Source organism: Rosa rugosa, chromosome 7, assembly GCF_958449725.1.
Source record: "Rosa rugosa chromosome 7, drRosRugo1.1, whole genome shotgun sequence".
In the NCBI taxonomy this organism is placed as follows: Eukaryota; Viridiplantae; Streptophyta; class Magnoliopsida; order Rosales; family Rosaceae; genus Rosa; species Rosa rugosa.
This window is the reverse complement of record NC_084826.1, coordinates 2,496,132-2,513,059: the sequence shown is the minus strand read 5'-3', so window position 1 is coordinate 2,513,059 and position 16,928 is coordinate 2,496,132. Positions and strand designations below refer to the sequence as shown.

General features: G+C 36.7%; 2 protein-coding genes across 2 annotated transcripts; one reads left to right on the top strand and one right to left on the bottom strand.

The window, feature by feature from the left end:
- Positions 1 to 7,767: 7,767 nt before the first annotated feature.
- Positions 7,768 to 11,996, top strand: LOC133722434 (uncharacterized). The gene is made up of 4 exons (XM_062149330.1): positions 7,768 to 8,116; positions 8,354 to 8,548; positions 10,509 to 10,690; positions 11,436 to 11,996. The coding sequence occupies exons 1-4, from the start codon at positions 7,828 to 7,830 to the stop codon at positions 11,742 to 11,744; spliced, it is 975 nt and encodes a 324-aa protein (XP_062005314.1). The 5' UTR covers positions 7,768 to 7,827; the 3' UTR covers positions 11,745 to 11,996.
- Positions 11,997 to 12,933: 937 nt separating this feature from the next.
- LOC133721665 (GDP-mannose 3,5-epimerase 1) lies at positions 12,934 to 16,167 on the bottom strand. The gene is made up of 7 exons (XM_062148347.1): positions 16,008 to 16,167; positions 14,994 to 15,404; positions 14,765 to 14,858; positions 14,553 to 14,682; positions 14,323 to 14,455; positions 13,509 to 13,716; positions 12,934 to 13,386 (listed from the first exon to the last, which is right to left on the bottom strand). The coding sequence occupies exons 2-7, from the start codon at positions 15,401 to 15,403 to the stop codon at positions 13,231 to 13,233; spliced, it is 1,131 nt and encodes a 376-aa protein (XP_062004331.1). The 5' UTR covers position 15,404; positions 16,008 to 16,167; the 3' UTR covers positions 12,934 to 13,230.
- Positions 16,168 to 16,928: the final 761 nt, after the last annotated feature.

Sequence of the window (16,928 nt, the reverse complement as noted above, 5' to 3'; positions counted from 1 at the left end):
GGGAAGAGAGAGAGAGAGATCTGAGACACTTAATTACTGTATATGAAAAGGTCATGCATCCAACTAAAGCTATGAAAGGCTTCATCAGAAGTATAGAAAAATGTCTGCATGTGGTGGCGTGGGAGTGATAATATATGAGTATCATAATTTGGGGCCACATGCATCTTTCATCTTTTCCCTTGTTTTACTATTCATCCCCTAGCTCTGGTGCTAGTGCTTCTCCATTTTCTTATGATTGAGTTTTTAATCTCGATCTAATCTTTATATTAAAAAAAATTAACATCTACGAATTAGAGTGTGCTGTCCACTAGAGAATTGTATAAGCTGCTAGCTTAGATGTTTGGCTGTTTGCCAACATGCACTCCATCTTACGATTCGATATCACTACCGAGATTTAGTTAGTTTAATGATATTTATTCGGTCAGAATGACAGATGAAGTTATGAGTTCCATTCACCTTCTCTAATATCAAAAGACTTTAACTTTTTATACAAAAAAATATTAAGCTCATAATTAGATGTTATGTTCGATTGGAGAAAATCTATATTGTGAGTCGAACTCACGACCTTCCACTTATAAAAGAAATACTTATGACACTAAACAAAATGATACATAATTATATTAACTACTTTTAGTTAATTAGAACTTAGAAAATAATATGCAGAATTTTAAGAAAATAACCAAATTGACCATTTATACAAGTCATTTTAACTTCAAAATGACGAACATAATAAAAATTACATAAATTGCATGTGAAGCACTGGGACCAAATATATAAGCTAAAATTGAAATCAAATCAAATTATAACATATGAAACCAAACTCTCGTCTACCCTAATCTTATTCTACATGATCATTTTCTTATAACAGTGCTATCCGATGTATGTAGCCTAATTACTTGGAAATTTTGCGGCATTAATTCAATATTTTGACAAAAAAAAAATCAATATTAATGAGCCTAATTATTGTTTTCTTTTTTCTCTAACGTACGGCTGGATCCGTTACAAGAAATCTACCCCAATATAAATGGAATGGATTCCATTAAAATTTCTTCAAGGCAGAATGGCAGAACCTATTTCTATTTAAAACATCAGATAACATAACTCACAAAAGACAAAACATGTGAGCTGGAAGATGCAAAACTTTTGCGTGGAAGAAGCAGGAATTAAAGACCTCTAAACATATAGTCCTCCTCTCCCCCTCTATTTATATCCTCTCATATGTTCTTATCTAGCTCTCAACTCTGAAACCTCAAGAAGGAGAAGATGAAGAAGAAAGAAAAACAAATATTGAGTAGCTAGCTCGGGTGTGTGTTGTTATGGTGCACCTCCAATAGTTGAAGCTGCCAGCATGATCTAAACTCTTCTTATACAGGAAAGACTAGATCATGTGGTAGCTTCACCTGTTTGATGGAAGCACCAGAAACCATTGTCATCAACCTAGAACCTAATTTCTCCATCAATCTGCAATCATTTGCCATCTCTTCAAGAACCCATTTAGGGTTTCTTAGGGGAAACCCTAGAAAAGGTCTGTTATGCATATATTACATATTTGTATTATAAATTTCTGTTAATTCATTTTTCCTCATCTGGGTATCTCACAGATTTCCCTCTTTCTTGTTTAGCAGATTTGATGTTCTGACAAAAAAGAGTTGTTTTGTATGTTATTGATAATCTTTTCAACTTTCTTTTGGAGAATCTTACAAATTAACAAGGGAGAGATATTGTTAGGGGTTTGAGTGACAGAATTTTTCTGCTGTGTGAATGCAGTTTGTGCTTTTGAGATCCATCCTCGTTCATTGGGAATAGTGTTTCCATATAAATATATTCATGTTTGCATATACATATATGCTTAATTTGATTTGTTCTCATGTGTAATGGTGCTTTTATAATATTTTCTTCTTTTATGAAATTGATTAAACCCACTCCAGTATATCTACCCGTCTTACGAATCGAGGACAAGAGAGCAAAAGGGTTTTATCAAGAAATGCAATTGAATGAGTGGTTTCTCTCAAATAAGTAAAAGTGATGTTGATATGATGCAGATCCGGATTCTTTTTCTTTTCACAGGAATTTTTATTTTTCAGTCATGTCGATTTCTCTTCTTTTTTTATTTATTTGAGAGTCATGTCAATTTCTGAACTGAACTGAACTGGTACCTCTCTCTCTCTCTCTATATATATATATATATATATATATATATATATATATATACCGTGGTTCATATAGGAATAGAATTACTGCCGATACATGTATAACGACATATAACTTAGGATTCACCAAGTATGAACACAGTTGCAGATCTCTGTTGAAAAGCTAATTGTTTTGGCAATTTCTGCTACATTCATTGAAACAAAAGGTCTGTAAATCAAGTTGTTCTCTCAGAAACAAAAGACTCGGACCAATTCTTAATATTAAATATAATTTACCACAGAGAGAACCAAAAATATTAATGTACACAAAATCAGAAAAAATTAAAGAGATTGTAAATATTGCTAGCTAGCTGGCAATCTCTCTCTGACCTAGTGAGTTATGCCATTAAGTTTCTTGGTATTATCATTTTGTTCAGACCGGCCGGCCTAGAGCTCGAAACATCAGAGACAAGTCATGAACATTCATCTGCTTATAACCAGTTCCAATCAATCCCTAGCAAGTAGCAATAGCTAGGCAGCTACATGTATTAATATTTAACATATATACACAGAAATTAGATAATCGTATCAGAGTGATCAATGTCAATGCGCAGCTTTTGAATTCAATGTGATTGATGCATCAAACTGATCGATCTTTGGTTGTAGATAAGGAGTGACCTAACTTCTTCAATTGCATTGAACACGGCCCCCCTCCCTCCCTCTCTTTCTCTCTCATTTACGTAAATGAAGTTAGAAGCTGCAGCACTGCACGAAACCAGTTGTGATTGATGTGAATAGGTATTTAGTTCGGTTGTTGGAATTATGTAGTCGAATTTGGTTTTTGTTTGAAAGCCCTGTTTGGCTACAGTACATATCAGCGCTAGCTCTGACGGATACATTAAGTGCGACCCACGTCATCCATTTGCTTCTCACAAAGTGACCTTGTAGGGTTTTCATTTGTATTGATACCTCAACAAGAACAAGTCGCACCTCACCCGTTTGGTTCTGATCACAAAGCACCCTTGTATGGTTTCCTTTGTCTTAATATCTTAACAAGAACAATATCGATCTGGTGGGTTTCTTACTAGCTAGGGTTTCCTAATGGGACTTGCCTTTATATGACCTTAGCAATTGACAATTTTGGATGAAATGGTTTTGGAATTCACTAGCACACCAAATCACCATTCGAGTTGTTTAGTCCATTTGGTATAAGCACGAATGTTCTTAGATCAAATAGTATGTCCGATCATATCCAATGTAACAAAATATTTCTAATCAGGAAAGCTAATCTCTTTGGTGCTTGATACAGCTTGTATCTCAACTTTCTTATAGAACCTCTACCCCGAGAAAAGCCATCTAACTTAACTAACAAACTTAATGGAAAACTACTACTAGTTATCGTCCATTGTCATCTAAGTTTTGATCGTGCAAGTAACATAGTGACATTGTACGTACTAGCCCTCAAGGACATTTGTGTTTGTTCATAATCTAGCAGGTCGTATGTAATTGATATTCCTAAATTACAAGGAGCGACCACTTATTCATCTGTTGCTCTCACAATATTTTTTTTCTATTTATTTTTCACTTTAATTTCAAATCTTGACTATCAACGCTTATACAAGTATTCCGTGGTCTTGATATGGTTTGACATGTTTTGATATGTCGTAGCATGCCGAAACATGCGAGAACCTTAATAACACCTTTCTTTTATTGAAATTCTTATGTGCTTTTTATCTCATCATTGGTAAAGCATGAATTATAGGACATATTCCAAGTAACAGTTAGCAAAAATATAGAACAAATTTAATTGTTACGATTTTTCAAAGTACGAAGATCGAAAAAATCTAAAAAAATAATTTGTTCGATGTTTATTTCGTCAGTTAACAACTCCTAAAAATCATGTATTATCAATGCTCTGGTTATAGTATGAGAAATTTTAAGAAATAAAGGCATTGACATGGTTTGTCACTCATGGCATACCATGGTGGTACTCGTGGTATGCTATGACATGTCAAAACATGCCAAACTTTGTAAACACCCTTTCTTTATTGAAATTATCATGTGCCATTATCTCACCATTAGAAAACATGATTTTTAGAAGTTGCTCCAAGTGAGGGATTGCAAAAATTTTGACTCAATTTTTTTAATGATTTTCTCAATTATTTGACTTTAGAAAATCATTAAAAAAAATCTCGATCTGCTTTTTGAGTTCTGTTAGTTGTAGAATTTCTTAAAAATCAAGACTTCGTTGTGGAAAGATTTTCAAGAGAAATTGAGAACATGCGATTTTGCCCCAAAAAAAAAAAACATTTGCACTATATAGTCCACTGTTTTGGGGAAAATCATAGTCTCAATTTTTTTTTACCAAGTTTTTGGGTTGGTTCTCACAGGCTTGGAAAGAAATATGACATCTTTTGGTACACAGTGCACTTAGCCTTCCTTGAGGATGCGCCGTTAGCTTCTTTTGCACGTTAGTCTCACTAGGTATGAGCATTGTTAGCCTCGTTTGCATGGGCGTAGACATGTGCACCGTTAGCCTTATATGTTTGGCCGTGGGCACGAACACCGTTAGCCTTTTTGATAATGACATGATTAGTGAACTAGACATAGACATCATTAGTCTCGCTTGCATGGGTGTGCACATTCTTCGTCCACAAAGATGTGACACTTTTTAATTTTTGTTTTACTTTTTTTTGAGAAGATTAGTTTTTCTGAGATTAGATCACCATATAAAGATTTGGCCTTTTTTTTTTTTTTTTATGCGAGGCTTTATCCAACAAATAAATTGTCTGGAATAGAAATGACAACTTCGATGAAGGCAAGAAGTTCATTGACGTGTTAAGAAGATGCTTGGAATCACATGAGAAAGAGAGGCATAAATATAGCACCTCGGATAAATTCAGGCTTCTTATGACAAAAACTCATCTGGAGACTAGAGACGTTACTATATCAGTATATTGTATATAACATTAAGTGGTTTGAGTTTATTTTCAACAGCAGAGGTGGAGTGAAAAAGTCCTACTACTTGTACCGGACAACCTTTATCAGCAAAATCTCTAATTTCTATAGATTTGGAGTGTGAGAATCAAGAACATATTGATCGAGCATTTACAACGGTCCAGAGTATCTTGAACCTAGATCTGAGCCTTCCTCTTTTAAACTAATATATATGTCCCTCAAAGATGTTCACTTTGATCCTGATGTTATTGAGTTCCTAGTTTGGGAGTGCCTTGATTCCATCGAGTATATTTCTTTAACTACCTGTTCTTTGTGCTAAAATTCTGGTATTGATGATGAACAGAAAAAACTAGCTAAACGAAGAAGGTAGAGGAGAAGAAAGCAAACTGGTATACATGTTGGTATTGATCTGTTTTATTCTACAATGCTAACTGACTACTAGAATGAAGGAATACTATAGCTTAATTTTTATATTAAAACGAGCTGCTGTAATTGATTTCACTAACTAAGCCTCCAGATGCTAACCTCTAAGCCTCCACATGCTTGACACGTGGTCTCCATCTGTGGTCTTCATCTTAACAAACCCCCTCAAGCTGATGGTAGGGAAGCTAACATCAGATTGTAGCGGAGAATGTGTTTTGAACCAGGAGGAATGAGAGGTGCAGATGCAACTGGCAAGGGAATACCATGTTTAATTTGATCGAGAAGCATTATCACTCAGCGAGGCAAAGCAAGAACTTGTTGGGGTGGCAATGGAGACCGGCATTGGTTTAGAAGTGAGGAAAGCAGCCAGGGGTTGGCATTCTACAGTAGAGCTGGAACCATCATGTTGAGATTGAGAATTTCTGTAGTAGCGGTTATAGGCTCCGTGTCCTAGTTTGTCACAGATTTGGCAAACAATAGAGTTTCCAAAGTTCTGAGTACCCATCTGATTACCGATGTTTTACCTGGTTGAGCCATTAGCATTAATCTTGTTGAAGCTCCTATTGTTTCCATGGTCCTTCTGAGTTTGAGTTTCTTGATTTTTGATAAGATCCCACATTGTGCATGTCGTAACGCACCACCATTTGATGTTGAGTATCCTTCATTGAAATTGATATTATATATACTGAGTCTGACCTGGAGATATAGATCCACTGTATGGTAGGTTATTGCTTCCACCAGTTTGAGCAGCAAAACCAGTTGGTGGAGAAAGACATCCACTTTGAGGAGAAGTAGTGTATAGTGGTAGACACATAACCAGCTTCAATAGTTTTTGTGAGTGATGGAGAATTCATCTTACAAGCTGATTGAGAAATAGAAGTCGATCAGAGGAGTCCCAGAAGTAGACATATATAGTTTCCATTTTTCATCACATCACCAATACCATATGCATCATGATATCTAATCCCAACAGCATTTCAGACAACTCCTGCACTAGTTTAAATGAAATTTGTCTGCATAGTTCTATCTCCAGCAACAAAAGTAGTGACATAGCTGGTATTAGGTAAAATTGTAGGCTGAGGTGCACACATAAATTGAGTAACTGGACTTGAAGGGCTGCTTGTGAAGGCATGCACTGGTGCTAGAGTTTACCATACCAGGCACACAAGATACATGCAGGACATGCATCAACCCCATTTTGATTATAACCAGTGAAAAATACATCAGTAGATACAGAGAAATTGCTAGGACAAGATGGATTATACGACCCTTGACTTATATCAGATGAAGCACCATACTGAATTTCTTGTGATAGACAAGATACCTGAGAATTTTCATGTTACATAGTTAGAGTCTGTATTGAGATTAATTTGCTGAAGTTGAAGAGTAGACAATTCTGTAGCTCAGTATTCTTACTCGTGATTCAGGGCGCGCAGCAATGAAGCAAAATGTAGTTAATGAAAGCAACCAGACAACAATCAGTCCAAGCTTGGAGGTCTCCTGCTTACAACTCTCAGACGCACCCTAGACAAGTCTACAGGTTTTATCAATCATCACATGTCCCATTTCTGAAGTTGGAATGATAGTGTGAATTATGAAGCTTTCTTCAAGAGACTACGTACTGTGAAGTCAATACTAGTCATCAAGCTGCATTCTAAAACAAGTTGACAATACAAGCTTTCCCAATATCTTCAATTATCTAGACAAACCCCAAATGCCACATCCTTCAGCAATCAATATTCAATTTCAACATATACTATCAAAATTTCCCAAATTCAGATCAAGATTTCACCCTGTGACTTACTTTTTGCTTCTAATGTCAACAATCGAGTACTCGGAAATCAAAACCTTAGCTTCGATGATAGTAGATATCAATAAATTTCAAATCATCACAACGATCACTTCACATTTTAATTTCAATCATTTTCCGCTCTAATTTAAAATAAATAAACACATCATGTTCTATCCAACGAAAGAATTAGTTACATACGATATGATTTTAGGACTACAAAAGACCAACAATGACAAAAATATAGCACACTATAATATTTTGTTACACTAAACATAACATGCCTAAATCCCTACTAGAGAATGGCAAATTTTCAGACCGAAAAATGTCGGAGCTTGATGCAGCCCTCGCCTCAGGTTCGACCCCATGACAAAGACTAGAGTCTACTTTGTCATTTTTGTAAATTACCATAAAACCGAGGGTACCAAACCAAAAACCTTCTACATATTTTGACAAAAAGCTACAAACTCCCAGACCAGTTCAATTCCAAGTCCACTGCTCTCTCTCTCTCTCTCTCTCTCTCTGAAAATGTCCGACGGAGCTTTAACGGTCCTCGACGGCACTCACCTGAGAGCCGTCGACCTCTCTCTCCCCGACTCTGACGTCATCCTGACCGGAGGTCACGTGCTGGACCTCGCCGACTCCAAAGCCTCTTCGTCTCTCTTCGGCCTGTCCTTGCCTCAGGGACTCAAGTCCTCTGCTTTGAAACGCGTCAATGTCCAAGACGACGACGTTTTCCGTCAAGCCGAGCTCGATCGCCACCAGGCTCTGAAGCTCGCCGGCGACTACATCGCCGCGATCGCCGATGAGTTGAAAGGTATTGAACTTTGGCTTGAATTACACAGCAGAATTTGACCTGCATTATATGGTTTAGTCTAGAACCGAGCATTCTAATAAGCTTAGAAGATTTCTTAGCGTCATCGCGGATTAATACCGGAGTGTAATCTATGTGTGGACTTTGATATGTTTTCGAGATATCATAGTGAAATGATTGGTCGGTGCTTATGATGAGCTTGAAATTTGTATGCTGAAAATTTTGGTGGTTGTGACTCAGATGATCCGCTTGTCATATCTATCTTGGATGGAAACACGATTCGGCTGTTTTTGGAGGATGAGGATGACTTTGCAATGCTAGCGGAGAATCTGTTCACTGATCTTGATGCAGAAGATGTAGGAAAGATCAACAAGAGCGCGATCCGGAGTGCGCTGGTTCAGATGGGAGTTGAGATGGGTGTCCCTCCCGCTTCAGGTTATTTTTGGATTCATTGCTCTGGCTTTAATTTTAGGATTGTTGGAAAATATGTTCTTTCTTTTTGCTAAGTATGTAGTGGATTCTGCAGACATTAATTGAACCTTTTCTTGTATTTGGTTGCTTTAGAATTTCTCGTATGATTTAAGTTTTAGCTTGTGGAAATGTAAAAGAGGTAGTGCTCTATATACATTAGGAGTTCATAAAGATCGATACGGAAGGGACTTTGTTGATCCTATTGAGTCACATTCATGACACATTATTCAGTTATAGGGGAGATGTGGTTAATACTTTCTGGTATCTTCTTTGTTTGGTATAGTTTTGTTAGTGCTCACCTTCATATACTTTACTTTTGTATTCTTAATGCTAGGTGTGTCTCTTTTCTATTTTTGGATTTTAAGTAGTTTAGACCATTATTTTGGCTGGCTAAATTGTTGCATCAGGGTAGTGAGGATGCAAATTCTTATAAGCTCAGTGTTCAGGACCAAATTACTTAATCATCTGTCTTCCTTTAATGTTTGTCTTTGGAGATATGTTTTTTTGCTTTATTAACAGCCTTGAAATATAAGAGAAAACACAACCTCCATGAAATTTTCCTCATAATGTTTTTGAGTCATAAATCTAGATCTTATCTACTTATCAAGACTAGGGGAAAATTGGCTTCCATATAATAATGTCTTGCTACAAAATTTAGTGATGGTTTGCACTCTTCTCCGAAAAGCAGACATTCAACCTCTGTTTGGCATATGTTTAAGAAACAGACATGCATTATGGTTGAAAATGTTTTAGAATCTGTGAAAAGATACACATGTTTTCAGGTGTACACACAAGGTTAAGGTAAATATCTGTGCCTGACCTCCAAACAGCATCCTTAAGGCATTGGGTACTCTCCATGCTGAAAGGAAGGTTAAGGTGTCAAACATATTAGATGCCTATAGGTGCCATTTCATCATGTAAAACTTCCTCGTTAGTGCAGAACCAATACCCTTAAAAATAGGTTCCCCATTAGAGTAGTCTGCATATGCTGAAACAACATGTGCAGCCAGCACTGCATCATTCAGGTCTGAAGGTTCCAGACAGTATCTCCACCATATAGTCTGACTGATAGAGTAAGACAAGATCTGATATTGATGAGTGTTGCATCTTCACCAACTCTTTCTCCCTCTCTCTCTCTCCCTCTCCCTCTCCCTCATGTTCTTAAATTGTTTAATCTCAGCCCAAATTTTTTGAGTTTCCACGTTACTGAAGGCACAAATCAAGAGTTTTGACAAGTTCACTTGTGATGATTTAACTTGTTTCTGTTGCATTACTAAGGTATGCATATTTTGAGTGACTTCAACATCACTTGTGTAAATGAAGGATCTTGGCACATAATCATATGTTCCTATGTTCAGTCTTTTGGTCACATGCTTTATATTATGGTAGTATTATGGTTTTGGAGTCTAGAGTTTATGGATGGTGATTATTTGAGTGAATGAATATATTTCAGAACAGAGAGCACTGTCCATTTCTAAACTATGAAACCCTTCTGTGATATTTCTTTGACCTTGTTTCTTGCTGTGGTTATCATTTATATTTGAAGTCGATAACTCCCTAATAATACTTTGTGGCAAGGTTGCATGTCAACATTTCTGAAGCATTAAAATTCTTGGTGTTCTCTATTATGTATAACAGTATAAGTTTGGAAATAATGATTGTGTTTCCGAGTTTCCACACACACACATGCGCATAATCTATATGAATGTATGACTCCAAGATTTTCACAGTTGTACGATTTTGAGCTCTAGCATGCCATGAATAGATGAACTTGCTAATCGGTCTGTTTATCTGGTTCTTCTCTGTTTTACCATCATCCTTCCCTTTATTCAATGCGTATGGGATCAAACACATGAATACTCATCTATTACTAAATTCTAATTTCCTAGTTTAGAGTTGATCATTTACAAGGTGTAATTTGCAGAATTTCCTCCACTAAGTGATATCTTGACGAAACATGAAGCTAATGGGGAAGAAGAACTAGGCCAAGCACAATTTGCTGAATTACTCCAGCCTATCCTACAAGAACTTGCAGAGGCCCTGGCAAAAAAGAATGTTGTTCTTATACAGAACATCAAGATTGTGAATGGTTCTAAGCTGAGAAAGGTAGTTCCTTTTCCCCCTGCTCTTATTTTATTTCTTCTTCTTTTTTAACAAACTTTTGTATATCTCTACCTGTACTCGTTATATTGGAAAAGGGTACTCTTGACATTCATTAACAAAAAACGTCATCCTGAGCTGCCCATTTTGCCAGTTCTGTTCATCTAAAACCTTTGCCATTGATTCTAGTGGTAAAATTAGTACTGAAATATATACCTTCTAGTGCTGTTTAAAAGGCAAGACCCTTTGTTGGAGTTTTGATGGAAAAAACTGAATATAAGCTAGAAAAGAAGTATGCTACGTTGTCATTTTAAGAACTCGGGAAAGATCCCAGAACCTGAAAAATTGTTTAAAGTATCTAGATATTTATAGAAATTTCAGATTGTAGATGATTAGTTTGCTTATGCTCAGTATTCTAGAATGAGTAAACGGCAGTTGGGATTGCTTTGATTGATCCAAGATCTGCTAGATATTTTCTTGTTCTTTTTTTTTGAGAAAGAATGAAGAAAAGAATACTGTATTTCTTAGAACTGAGTAATAAAGACTTGGTTATCTTGACTATTTGAAGCATTAAAGTTGGACAATGCAGTTACTTGAATCGGTACTAAAACTTTTTTTATGGGAGCCAATCATTTGTTGTTTTGAGACTATTCATGGGTTTCGAAAGTTCAAGTCTGTCAGTCACTGGCCTAGATTTATGTTATGTAAATTATTGTCGATAAAGTCTGATAAACTCCTGAAAACTATGCAGCTTTTAGCCGATGAGAAGCAATTGAACAATGTCGTAGAGAAGATATTGCAAGGGAAGAAGGATGACTTGAGGAGTGCAGAAGTAATCAGGAGTTATCTTGAGAAAAATGGGCTAGAGTTGGGGTTGCCACCATCTGAAGGTGACGAGGCAGTGGCTATTTTATATGATCTAGTGTTTGCTGAGCTTAAGGAAGACAAGAGTGCTCTGAAAGAAGGCGAAGATAAATTTGAAAATCTTGTGAAGAAGATCCTTGAGAAACTTGCGGAGCAGCTAGAAGCTAATCCTGTATTTCATGATACTGAGCACTGAGAAAAAGAGCCAAGTCTACACCATCCTGTATATCAAAGTCTCAATGGCAGAGATTCTTGTTGGGTTTCAGATTATTATTCACATGTTTTCCTGATCCATACACAGCCAAATACGAAGAAAATTATAATGTAAAACCTCTGTTCTATGTAATATGTTCTCGAATTATTGCTTTGATAACATTGGTTATAACTTGATGTTCGGTACTTGGAGTCATTTGGAGTCGAAACAGGAACAAACAAGCTTTCCGATGCAGATTGCTTCTTAGTTTCACTACGATACGCATGTTACTTGTTTTTGCACTGTTTGGCATTGGTACAATGATTGCAGTAATAGGAATTCCTTTGTGCTTTTCTGCATGTTATCATGTATGTGACCGACATCGGCTTTTCTGAAAAGTGCTTCTTTCCGAAGCACTACCCCTTATAGGTGATTTGATATGTCGTGCAATTCCATGGTGGATTTTGTTTTGTCGAATGTGCCAATTGCTAGAGGTCATATTCCATGGAGATGGCAAACTTGGTACTTTTTGGATGTCCACGTTAACAAGATGGAATCCCCTTGTTTCCTTGGTGATCCTAAAGCCTAATAACTCGGCCACGTCACATCTGCAATTTTTGGCCACTCAATCCTAGGTCATCATCTATCATAATGATGATAACTATCTTTCACAATCTACAAGTTGCATACGGAATACATACCTCATTCGAGCTTCATAGTTGTGGAATTGTTTGTGCTAGGATCAATTCTAGGCGTATTAAAAACATAAGGGTGATCCGACGGACCAAAAACGTTATGAGTCTTATAAGCTTTTCGAATTGTAATATACGACTAGAATTAATAGTCAAGTATATCTTAAAATAAAAGAATATAAGATTCAGACAGAATCCACATCAGCTCACGGTAACTTAATCAGGGTCGAAAGTTTAATATTTATTGCAAAATCCAATGGTACTGTAGGTAGAGTTTGAAGCCAAAAAGATGCATCTTTCAACAGCTTGTTAGTTGTAACTGGTGTTTTTTTACTGTCTAAACACAACCCAGCAATAAAATCAGACTTTAAAATCAAGGCTCTTTGAATATCCTTGTAGAATATCCTTTTCAAGGAAAGGAAATGAAGCCAGAAATTCTAGTTGGGAAGATTGATGATTGTGAGGGGAATATGAAAGTCAAATCTGTAAAAGGGCGAGAGTAAAGCGCAAAAAAGGAGCATTATCTTTAAGGAAATAACTGATACAACTCATAACTGAACTATCGTTCAGTTGCGGAAACAAGAATTTGAAGGCAATCTAAGCAGCAAATAGCTCCTGGAAGGCAATGAGGCCACAGAAGTTCCCTAGATAGTACAAAGGAAGGAAAGCAAAATAAGTAGTTCAATCACTTATTGTACATGCATCATCACATAGATACTTGACTATGCGCCACAATATCATAACTGGATAAACTAAATACTGGCTTTCCCAAGTACAGCTGGAATCCTTCAAACACATCACTCTTTGCCATCAGCGGCACGAAGTGAACCAAGTTGAACTGGGGCTTGAGTTCCCACCACCTTAGATGACCCATAAAGCGACAGATCAGTACCTTGTGCTTTCTCTTTCTCAATCTGTTCCTTGATCCAGAAGTATGTAAACCTCAGTCCATCCTATCAAAAAGAATTAGGGAGCAAAGTCAGCACAATTAATGAACTCCAACTTAAAAATACATGAACTTGTGTTAAGAAGCTGCAAATGGGTACACTTTGATATGATCTGATTCTATTTTTACCTTCAGCCTCATGGTAGGAGCCCAGCCAAGTTTCTCTTTGATCAGGGTGTTGTCAGAGTTACGACCACGGACACCCTCAGGCCCAGGAATGTGCTGAATAGGCAGCTTCTTGTTCTCAAAGCTAAGAACAATCTCAGCCATCTCATTCATGCTAACCATCTCATCGCTTCCAATATTCACTGGCTCACGGAAGTCGGATTTTGTCAACCTAGATCACAGAATGGAAAAGTTTATGACAGTAAATGCAAAATTTCAAACCAAAGACAGAATTTCAACAAATGCAAAATATGCCTAATTCCACATAAACTACAAACTTATAGGAATTCTCAAATGAAATTCAACAAATTTGACGTTGGCCTCCAATTAAGTGAAGTTGCCATAGCTGGTCACAATAATCTACTAGATTACATTGCAAGTACCATGAGATGAATCAAAGTTTTCATTCTTCATGAAAGACAAATGCTTTTCTAAGTAATACATTGGTTTGCCTTCATATCTACCATTATCATATAAATACTCAAGAAGAAATTTCTTCCTGACCAACACCTTACTGCAAAAGTATACATGCAAAGAGTTCACATCCAAGTTATCCTTTAAAAAATGGTTTAACTTCCAGCTGATTTTTTACTATGTTACTTTTTTTTAATTTTTTACCATAATTAACTGATCAAGAAAACTTCCAAAGCCTTGTCAAAGCAGGTAATCTATTTAAAACTAATCTACTTAAAACTTACAGCCTAAAAGGGAGTTAGTTTCAGACTCAAGAATTTCAATAAAAAAGATTTTCCTACACCGTGAGAAAAAAGATGCTTACCGGAGTACACCTTCAACACATTCATCAATAAAGGTGAAGGATCGGGTCTGGAGTCCATCTCCCCACATCTCAAACTTATCAGTGGAAGTGAGAGCCTTTCTGCAGAAAGCAGCAGGAGCCTTCTCCCTGCCCCCTATATGACAGATAGATAAAGCAACAAATTAGGCTACAAAGCAATAAAACCATGCTATATATTAAGTTATTAACAATTGCTACAGCTAAGCACTTACCTTTCCAGGTTCCGAAAGGACCATAGATGTTGTGGAACCTACCAATACGGCATTCGATTCCAAAGTCTTTGGTGTAGTGCTTGCACAACTCCTCAGTTGCAAGTTTCTCTAAGCCATAAGCATCTTGAGGCTAAAAAGAAAGGTAGAAAGCCAAATTAAATTAAATATGTCAAAAATTAGATTCCAAAAGCCATAACCACAGAGTAACATACCTCTGCAGGCCAGGCATCAGCCTCCTTCAAGCTCACATTGGTTTCCAGCTGCTTAAACTCGGGATAAATACAAGCACTGGAAGCATAGAATAACCTGCAGAAACCAGATAACCGATACAGAATCTGTTAAGTATATTTCCAAAGTTAGAGGTAAGGTCCCAACTTTCAACTGAAATGTGCTGAACATTCTAGCTCAAGGACAAAATGTACCATGTTAAAGACCACAAACCTTTTCACTCCACTGATCCTAGCAGCTTCCAGCATGTTAAAGCTGATCATGGTATTATTGTACATAATGACAGAGTGGTTGGACTGAATGAATCCCATGCCGCCCATATCAGCAGCAAGGTTGAACACATGATCGACATCCTTGGTAACCTTCAAGCAGTTATCCATGACCCTGAGGTCCACAAGATGGAATTCATGGCAGAACATGTCTTCACTCATGTGCTCATTCTTCTTCCAGTCAGAGGCAATAATGTAGTGGCCCTCATTCTTCAATCGGCGGGCAATGTGGGAGGCAATAAAGCCACCAGCCCCAGTAATGGAAATTCGGAGTTTTTCTGAGGGCCAATAATGCTCCCTCTCAAGAGCCTCATAGGTGTATGCACCATAACCACTTTCACCAGCACTTCCCATACTACAAGACAGATTCATCACACAATGTAAGGACTTTAGTACAAAAAATTACAAGCATTCACAGATCAGTTTACTAGCTTTGCTGAAGAAGCACAAAGAACGTTATTACTACTAACATATAACTTCACACTGTTACAAATGAATAACAATATAAGAGAAAACTACTGGAAAGCGAAAGCCTGGAAGTGAGTTAAGTATCAAGCCCAGTACATATACTTCAAAAATTACATGGAAAAACAATGCCTTCTCATAAGCAGAAGCAAATTTTATACCAAATTCCCTGTACATTAACATGTAAAGGGACTATAATGAACACGAAATTATAACTGAGCATATAATTTTGAATTGCTTTGCTTAACCTACCCAAAACAGAACACAACAAAAGTACACAGAAACTTTAAAACAAGTATTCATCACGGTGAACAAAAAGGAATGAAATTTTAGCAGATAACCTTATGAAATAGGAACCAACAGAACCATTACAGAGCAATTTAAAGCAAACCCATCAAATATTAGAACCTAAATCAAAACACAAATGCCATGAAAGAGCATAGGGAACAAAGAAAGTGAGAGAAACCCAGAAAAACCCAGCTGGGATTTTTACCTGAAATGCGTAAAGTTTGGTGCTTTGAGGTTGAAGAAGAAGAAGAAGAAGATGTGAGGTAAAGGGTTCTCAGAGATGGAGGTGTGAGTTCTGGGCCTGTAACACTCTGCTATATATAGACCTACGACACAGCAAACCAAACAAGGCCACTCGTTTATTGTATATTCCTTATTTGCCAAAATAATTGAGACAGACAAACGTGCTTCTGGCCAAAGCAGAAAAAAAGTGCTTTTACAGTTTTACTTATGTGCAGTGAGTAAAATTTCAGGATTTTTAAATGGGCAGATTATGTGAAAAGTGATTTTCTTTGTTATGGAAAAGTGCTTTTTCATATGGAATATATTTTTTAGCTTTTGGTAACTAATCATTTGGAGGTACCAAAACAATTGCAATTGTCTGTGACTGTGAGTTTGATTCTATACGAGATTGATTGACAGAATGAGAAGATTCCGGGAAAGGGGACTGAAAATGAAGCTGGTTTCATTTGGGCCCAGGAGAAATTACTAGGAAACTTCTCTCATTTTTGGTTTTACCTTGGGTAATTGATTGGGTAAATTTCCTATTTGGTATTTTGGTAACTCAAACTCACATAACTCAAACTCACATGTCCATTATGAGGAGAAGGTTTTTGATCTTTATTGGTATATATCAAATATATAGCATCTGTGATTTTACACCTTCCTTTTTTTTCATTTTCCTGTCATTCCCTTATAATTTTGCATCTGTCCATACCATCATCTTGTCACATAAGAAAGCCGGAGAAATACAAATAGAAAAATTATGAAATCATAGACTATTGTGACCAAGCTTATGACCTAAAGAAGCCAACCAATCAGCTACCGTATTTGTCTCCTGAAAACAATGTTGAAAGTTTGATGTTTCCGAAATTCGTAGTTAGTTTTTTTGATAAGAAAATTCGTA

Coding starts and splice junctions, on each gene's coding strand:
- LOC133721665 (XM_062148347.1), bottom strand. CDS start 15,403: ATGGGAAGTGCTGGTGAAAGTGGTTATGGTGCATACACCTATGAGGCT. Junction 13,717..14,322: donor TGTGTTGAAGGTGTACTCCG/GTAAGCATCTTT, acceptor TCTGTGATCTAG/GTTGACAAAATCCGACTTCC. Junction 13,387..13,508: donor CTCCTACCATGAGGCTGAAG/GTAAAAATAGAA, acceptor TCTTTTTGATAG/GATGGACTGAGGTTTACATA.
- LOC133722434 (XM_062149330.1), top strand. CDS start 7,828: ATGTCCGACGGAGCTTTAACGGTCCTCGACGGCACTCACCTGAGAGCC. Junction 8,117..8,353: donor GATCGCCGATGAGTTGAAAG/GTATTGAACTTT, acceptor GTTGTGACTCAG/ATGATCCGCTTGTCATATCT. Junction 10,691..11,435: donor ATGGTTCTAAGCTGAGAAAG/GTAGTTCCTTTT, acceptor AAAACTATGCAG/CTTTTAGCCGATGAGAAGCA.